Source organism: Pseudophryne corroboree, chromosome 6 (genome assembly GCF_028390025.1).
Source record: "Pseudophryne corroboree isolate aPseCor3 chromosome 6, aPseCor3.hap2, whole genome shotgun sequence".
Taxonomy (NCBI): domain Eukaryota; kingdom Metazoa; phylum Chordata; class Amphibia; order Anura; family Myobatrachidae; genus Pseudophryne; species Pseudophryne corroboree.
In genome coordinates, this window is record NC_086449.1 from 277,847,292 (window position 1) to 277,855,731 (window position 8,440).

An 8,440-nucleotide genomic window follows, 5' to 3' on the forward strand; every position below is an offset into this window, starting at 1 on the left:
CATGGACGCCGGGAAGCAGCAATCATCACACACAGCTGTGATGATTGCAGGAAATATAAATAGGATCACCAGGAGGTACAGGCTACACTTCTGACGAAGGACTTTTGAGTCAGAAACGCGTTAAGTGCTTGTTCTTCTAACAATCCCTGCTCACAAGGGAACCTGCCAGCTTTAACACAACTACTCTGAGGGTCTTCCTGATCTCTTGTATCCGGATCTAGAGGTCTTCTGTTGGGGACCGCGGGTTTGTGGGCTGTATGCTGAGCTGCTGTGCCTTTCTTTGGATTGTCATACCATGCTTTTGAATCGTTTATGTCTGAAGGTGCATCTTGTATTAAATGTGTGTTTTTTACAAAGACTATTGCACTATATTTTTTTACTTGCGCTCCTATATACTGTGTGGAGGCAAGTATATTCTGTCTTACAGATTTAAGTATCCTTCATGCTAAAGACACATCTGAAAGTTATTATCCTGCACCAGTGGAACCATCTTTGAAATGCTGATTTACACTCGTGTGTTTGTAAGTGCATCAGTCGTTTAAATTCAACCAATTGAAAAAGGATCACTGCACTATATATTTTCTTTTTGTTTTTGTGCCCCACCACCAATAACCATTATGTGGAGGTGGTCACCCTTCTCTAGGTTGACTGCAGAAACGGTGGATCATTATTATTTGGAATACCTAGGGTGATTATTGTCTTAGTACCATTTATGACACAGGGGAGAATAATTTGTCCTTTGAGCGCCACATGTGTGTGTAACGTTCTTTCTATATCGAGCTGTGCATTAACACAGCTCACTAGCATTTCCCCACTACAGGACTTTGGTATTGTATGAAAACACCTTCTGTACCCGCTATGATGTTTATATGAACTTTCAGTCTGGTGCTTGACTTTTGGTCACGCCAATGACATGGGCATCAGCAGTTGTTCCTACTTTTTGTGTGCGGAATTGTATATCAATACAGCCCTCCAGGTAGTCCTTGCTAAGGAAATGTTGGTATTGTATAATTAATAACCATGTATTTCCTGGCATCTTCTACACACGTCATTATGTTTATGTGATGCATTATAAAGCTATAGATACATACACACACGCAGGTACTTGTATGACTATATCAGCTTGTGTTACTTGTATCCTGTGTACTAATTGACTTATTATCACAGTGGAATTTACCCTTATGAGTCCATAGACTATTAGCCCTTTCTGTTTATAAAAACCTTAACCAGTTGACATTAATGGTATTAAATTGTATGATCAGATAATTACTGGATGTTCTCTTGGTTATACATTTGAAAGTCTCAAGTTGGTATACTTACCCAGCTATCTTTCTTCATATACACTCTCTCATACAATATGGTAATATGCATTGCAATGCTTATTTGAAGTAAAAGGGCTCATTCCTTGGATAGCAGAAGTGTACTGCTTTAACTATTTTCCATCCTACTATTTCTAACATTGCGTAACCACTACACCTATCTTAAATATGACATTCATTTTCATTATACACTTTCTCATCCAACATATGAGCTACCCGCTTGAATTCTTACCTTTCACCTAAAGCCATACCACATTGGGTATGGCCGATCTCGTCTGACCATGGAAGCTAAGCAGTGTTAAGCTTGGTCAGTACTTGGATGGCAGACCTCCTGGGAATACCAAGTGCGGTAGATCAGGAAGTAATAGAATTATGTTTTCCTCCTTTGGAAAGCAGAAGTGTATCACTATACTTCCATCTAAGGGCCTGATTAAGAGCTGATTGCTGTGCTGCAGCACTGTCCTGCTATCAGATAGTTGCGCCCAGGGGAAGTGAAAATTTTCCCCATGCAAGTGTGCGAATGCATGTGTATGCTGTGTGAAAATTCCCCTCAGTCAGCTCATTATTTACTCCTTCAGTGCGAAGAAATAAGGCTGATCGGGGCCGGAGCTGACGTCACACACACCCACCCTGAAAACACTTGGGCACGCCTGTGTTTTTTCTGACACTACCAGAAAACAGTCAGTTACCACCCACAAACGTCCTCTTCCTGTCAATCACCACGCGAACGCCTGTGCGATCAAAATTTTTGCTCCATCCTGTCACTGTTTGGCGATGCGCATGCGCATTGCATTGCATGAGCATGCGCAGTAGTTCGATAATTGCCTGCTGTGCGAAAATGCACAGCAGCAATCAAGTCTGAATTGGGCCCTCAATCAGAAGACTGACTTCTACCACACTATCATTGCTCATTCAATGTCTAACAGATGAGCAAAAGCAGAAGTGGTTAAGTCACAATGTATTTTTCTGATTTTCCCTCACCCTGAGAATCACATTTGGTCAAACATCACATAAGATGCTCCATCATTTTGGATACAACCCTCAGTGTACATTGTGACTATTTGAAATTATCAATGTGGTAAAAATGTATCACTACTGTGTAGCAAAAGATTGACATAGTGTTTTGTTTTACTTTGATATTCAGTAGACATACCACCTCGCGATCTGTACACCTGGTTGGAGTAGCACAGCCTTCTGCTTGCCTCTATCACAATTGGGATATATCTCGTCCCTTAAGATATAATTAAGAGCCAAGCAGCTTATATTTTCGCTAAATATATCATCGCAGTCTGCATTAATCTCAATTCCCTATCTGAAATTTGCCCTCTAATGTGATAATACAGGTTGCGTATACCTTATCCAAAATGCTTGGGACCAGCAGTATTTTGGATATCGGATTTTTCCGTATTTTGGAATAATTGCATACCATAATGAGTTATCATGGAGATGGGACCTAAGTCTAAGCACAGAATGTATTTATTTTTCATATACACCTTATACACACAGCCTGAAGGTCATTTTAGCCAATATTTTTAATAACTTTGGGGGTCATTCCGAGTCGTTCGCTCTGTAATTTTCTTCGCATCGCAGCGTTTTTCTGCTTAGTACGCATGCGCAATGTTCGCACTGCGACTGCGCCAAGTATTTTTGCTATGAAGATAGTTTTTTTACTCACGGCTTTTTCTTCGCTCCGGCGATCGTAATGTGATTGACTGGAAATGGGTGTTACTGGGCGGAAACACGACGGTTTATGGGCGTGTGGATAAAAATGCTACCGTTTCCGGAAAAAACGCGGGAGTGGCTGGAGAAACGGGGGAGTGTCTGGGCGAACGCTGGGTGTGTTTGTGACGTCAAACCAGGAACGACACGCACTGAACTGATCGCAGATGCCGAGTAAGTCTGAAGCTACTCTGAAACTGCTAAGTAGTATGTAATCGCAATATTGCGAATACATCGTTCGCAATTTTAAGAAGCTAAGATTCACTCCCAGTAGGCGAAGGCTTAGCGTGTGTAACTCTGCTAAAATCGCCTTGCGAGCGAACAACTCGGAATGAGGGCCTTTGTGCATTAAACAAAGTTTGTGTACATACACACAATTCATTTATGTTTCATATACACCTTTATACACACAGCCTGAAGGTCATTTAATACAATATTTTCAATAACTTTATGTAGTAAACAAAGTTTGTGTACATTGAGCCATCAGAAAACAAAGGTTTCACTATCTCAGTCTCACTCAAAAAATTCCGTATTTCGGAATATTCTGTATTTCGGAATATTTGGATATGGGATACTCAACCTGCAATGTATATAAAAGTGTGCCCCAGATAAACTAACAGTCTGCTTGCCCTTGCGAATCCCATTTTTGAATAATAGTATTTCAAATGTAATAATAGGAGGAACCCATCAGTGTTAAATAGAAGAGATGTTATGTTATCTTTCCACTGTAAGTTTCTATAGTTCAAATATCTGTGATGCTAAGATTCTCATATATTGTGGGTTATCAAGAAAGGCATGATAAATGCTATTAAAAATGTTAGCACATAACCTTAAAATGCATGTAATATAGTTTACTTTCAATTGGTTTTCAATATGATATCTTCCAGATGGTGGCCCTCATTTGTGATACACATCTGTCATTTCCAGTCTTATCACAGCACTTTATCACAGCACTTTATTGACAAAGCTCTGACTACGTTAACAAGCAGAATTTTTGTTACTAGTCAGAAAATAATACTCATCAGCTTCATGAAACTGCTCTACACAGCCAGTAGTAGCATCTGAAAGCTGAGGTCTACAAACATCAACCAAGAACCATTATATGCCAGAGATGACGATATCATATTCAAAACCAATTGAAAATAAACTGTGTTTCATACACTTTTAGATTATGTATTAAAATGTTGAATAGCATTAACCATGTCTTTTTTAACCTTTAAAATCTGGGAAGCTATTTTGTCTCACCCTGTATTAGGAGAAGATCCAGGTAACGATAGGTACTGAAGTATAGGTCTAGATACCCTGCTGAGATTCAGCATATTATGTAATATGATATTCCCTCTTTTCTCTTCCCAAAGACAAGGACATTTTCTAGATCATTAGAACATGCAACTGAAAATAAGAGACCCTTGGGCATTATAAAGTTTTACATAACATTAATCCTGAAACTATGGGCCAGTACCTTTTTAGATTTTTTTCAAAGTCCTGATGAAGAGATCTATATCTGGTAATGACAACAGTCTTTTTAATAGAGGTGTGTGCCGACCTCCGTGTTTTGGATTTATATCTGTATTTGGTTTTGCCAAAACCACCCTTGTGTGTTCTGGTTTTATATTTGTACTTTTGTATCGTTCTTGTTCATTGTCTTCATTGCCTACCCCTCTACATCTTCAGGCCTAAGTCTTCAATCCATGAGTAAGAACTACATTCAGCCATCTCGTTTCCTTCCTTTGCCGAAAGCTCCTCCCTCAGTCAATTGTCAGTCATCAGATCCTCAACTCAAGCCGAGCATGGCCCCATGGATCCGACGAGTGATCAGACTTCTGGGGGTGATGCAGCCTCAGACATCCTGCCAAGTTTAAATAAGCAGGAAGCTACGCAAACTCAAATTGTGCAGTTTATGCAAAGTATGTCAGCTCGTCTAGACTCTCTCCATGCACTCATATCCATACCTCAAGTGCCAGCTTTCGTCACTGCCACTCCAGTTCTAACAGCTCCTGTGCCAGTTCCACTTCCACGGTTGCAATTACCTTCACCTAGTAAGTTTGACAGTACTCCAAAGCAATGCCACGGTTTCCTCAACCAATGTGAGATTCAGTTTGAGTTACAGTCAGTGAATTTCCCAACTGCCTGGTCCAGGATAGTTTATATTATTTCTCTGCTGACCGCTCAGGCATTACAATGGGTATCTCTTCTGTGGGAGAGAGTGGATCCCATTCTTTCAAATTACTCCAAATTTGTATCAACTTTCCAAAAGATTTTTGATGAACCAGGCAGGACTTCTTCAGCTTCTTTGGAGATTCTGCGTTTGCGACAGGGAACTCAAACCATCAGTCAATATGTTATTCAGTTTTATACCCTCTCTTCTGCACTTGGCTGGAACTGTCAGGTTCGGTTTGGTTTGTGTTTGCGCTAGTGGGTCAGTGGAGGTAGGATGGAAGAAGTGAGGAGGCTGGACTGAATTCCTGCACATGTGCGCGATGTTTATTAAACAAAAAGGTTAAACAATATGGCAGCAGGAATACTTGCAATAACAAACAATAAATGTAATGGATATGGTGCAGCGTGGTAGCTGAGAGTCTATGGCAATAACAGTATGGCTGGATAATTGATCAAGGGATCGATATGTTGGTATGGGAACCAGAGATAGTTAGACCGTGGAGCCAGCAGAGATGGTAATAATGGTAGCAAGCCTGATAGCAAATGCAGGAGATAGGTGTAAAGTTCACAGTGCTGTTGGAGATTACACTGGCAGCTTGCAGGCTGATGCACAGGTGGAGATGATGGAATGCACCTGGAGAGAGAGTCTCTACTGCAGAGGGCTGGAGCACACTGTAGCTGTGAAAGGTGTGGAGCCTGATAACAGATGCAGGGATTGCTGGTGCTTGTAGTTCCACGGTGGTATCGGAACAGGTTGAAAGGCAAACAGGAACACAGGGGAACTGGAGAGCGGATCCAGACACACAAGTCACAGGAGTGACACAAAGTCCAGGACAAGGATTGACTCACCCTGCTGCTCCTGATATACCCCTCGGTCTGTAGGCATTGGCTGGAGTGGAAACGAGGAGGTGCGGCCAAGCTCCGGATTGGCTGCCACACTAGTCAGAGGAAAACTGTCATGGCGGCGCCCATGCCGCGGCCCGGTGGGGACGCGGCGTGCTTGCACGCCCGCTGACAACAGGAGCGCGCCCAGGATGGCATCCAGCAACAGGGAGACCAGCGACAGCAAGACGTAGGGACCCCGGATGGAGACCGCACCGACGGACAGATGCAGCTGTGGTAAGTCGATTCCTGACAGGAACAAAGAAGCTCTCATAGCAGCTTTCTGGAATGGTCTTTCAGACAAGATTAAGGACGATCTGGCCACCCTAGACATTCCAGACAAGTTGGGCAAACTAGTCTATCAGTGCAACAAGCTGCATCTGAGGTATAGAGAGCGTTGCCTGGAGAGATCAAAGTCGGACCATCCGAGACCTCAGGTTGCTCCTCTTCCTAGACCATCTTCTCCATCTGCAGAGGAACCCATGCAGGTTAACCGGTTCCGTCTCACTGATGAAGAATGACAAAGGCGGAGATGAGGAAACCTCTGTAAGTATTGCGAAGCGGCTGATCACTTTGTCAAGTCCTGCAGGCATCGATTGGGAAACTACTGCTCCTAACTTATGCAGGAGAGGTTAAGTTAGGAGTCTCCTTGGAATTACCTCTCAGTAAAGAATCTGTGCTTACCACTTGTCTAGAGCTCTCCTCTTCTTCTCTTTTTGTTTCTGCACTACTTGACTCTGGAGCTGCTGAGAGTTTTATCACCTTGGCACTAGTCAAGTGAACCAGAATTCAGACAGTGAAGTTGGATCGTCCAATTTCAATCACTGCAGTTGATGGAAGTTACATTCCCGAAGGAATCATTACTCACCGCACTGTTACTCTCAAATTAAAGATTGAAGCTCTTCATTCAGAAAACATCTCTTTCCTAGTAATTCCTAAAGCCTCTCAATAATTAATTCTCAGATACCCTTGGCTACAAAGACATAAACCCCGCTCTGATTGGCAGACTATGGATGTGCTCGCTTGGGGTGAGTCTTGCTTCCATGAGTGCTTGGCGTCTGTGAAACCTCTTTGTAATTTGAATCCTGCTGAACTACCGGTAGTCTATCAGGACTTTCAAAATATCTTTAGCAAACAGGGAGCTGACACTATGCCTTCCCATAATAGTTGGGACTATCCCATTGATTTGATACATGGCAAGACTCCTCCAAGAGGTCAAATATACCCGTTATCCCTCCCAGAGACCCAGGCCATGTCAGACTTCATTTCGGAAAATCTAAAGTAAAGGTTTTATTCACCCCTCTTCCTCTCTGGCCAGGGCAGGTTTCTTTTTTGTGAAAAAGAAGGATGGGGTCTGTGGCCATGCATAGACTACCGGGGGTTAAATGAGATCACTATGAAGAACAGATATCCTCTGCCCCTGATTCCTGAGTAATTCGATCGAGTGAAATTTGCCACCTTCGAGGGGCTTATAACCTTATACGTATTCATTCTGGAGATGAGTGGAAGACCACCTTTAACACCCGGGAAGGGCATTACGAGTATCTAGTGATGCCCTTTGGTCTCTGCAATGCTCCAGAGGTCTTCTAGATATTTGTGAACAAGATATTCAGAGATCTTCTTTACAGTTGTCTAGTGGTATATTTGGATAATATTCAAATTTTTTCTAAAGATTTGAAGATCCATCGTGAGCAAGTCAAAGAGGTCTTAAGTTGTCTTAGGAAAAATCATCTTTTTTGCAAGTTGGAGAAGTGGACCTTTGAGATACCCTCCATCACCTTTCTCGGTTACGTCATCTCCGGACAGGAGCTACAGATGGATTCAACCAAGGTCCAAGCGATTTGTGATTGGACTCTTCCTACCACTCTAAAAGGGATCCAACAATTTCTTGGCTTTGCCAACCTTTACAGGAAATTTATCAAGAACTACTCCATTATCATCACCCCAATTACCATGTTAACCAGGAAAGGAGCCAATCCTTCAATGTGGCCACCCAAGGCTCCGGAAGCCTTCATGTTCTTTAAAGAGGCCTTCATGTCCGCTCCAATTCTTTGCCAACCTGATCTCAATCGCCCCTTTCAGGTGTAAGTAGATGCTTCTTCAGTGGGAGTCGGGGGCAGTTCTTTATCAGCTCTTCGAAGATATGAAAAGTCATCCTTGTGCATTTTTTTCTCGAAGATTCTCCCAAGCAAAGCAAAATTATCCTATTGGGGAACAAGAACTGTTGGCCATAAAATTAGTTTTTGAAGAGTGGTGATATTTAATAGAGGGAGATCAACACCCTATCTCTTTTAACACAGATCACAAGAATCTTCTCTACCTTCAAACAGCCAGGTGGGATCTCTTCTCTCGGTTCTACT

General features: G+C 42.4%; 1 protein-coding gene across 1 annotated transcript; it reads left to right on the forward strand.

Annotated features, from left to right (window-relative positions):
- Nucleotides 1–6,597: 6,597 nt before the first annotated feature.
- On the forward strand, nucleotides 6,598–8,168 carry LOC134934541 (uncharacterized). Its single transcript, XM_063929964.1, has 3 exons — nucleotides 6,598–6,626; nucleotides 7,044–7,108; nucleotides 7,753–8,168. Exons 1-3 carry the CDS (start codon nucleotides 6,598–6,600, stop codon nucleotides 8,166–8,168), a joined length of 510 nt encoding a protein of 169 aa, XP_063786034.1.
- The last annotated feature ends 272 nt before the right edge of the window (nucleotides 8,169–8,440 follow it).

Excerpts from the sequence above, each read along its gene's own strand:
- LOC134934541 (XM_063929964.1), top strand. The coding sequence starts at position 6,598 with ATGACAAAGGCGGAGATGAGGAAACCTCT. Across the intron at positions 6,627-7,043 it reads GCGGAGATGAGGAAACCTCT|ATACCCTTGGCTACAAAGAC; the intron begins GTAAGTATTGCG and ends ATTAATTCTCAG. Across the intron at positions 7,109-7,752 it reads TATGGATGTGCTCGCTTGGG|ATTTGAAGATCCATCGTGAG; the intron begins GTGAGTCTTGCT and ends TTTTTTCTAAAG.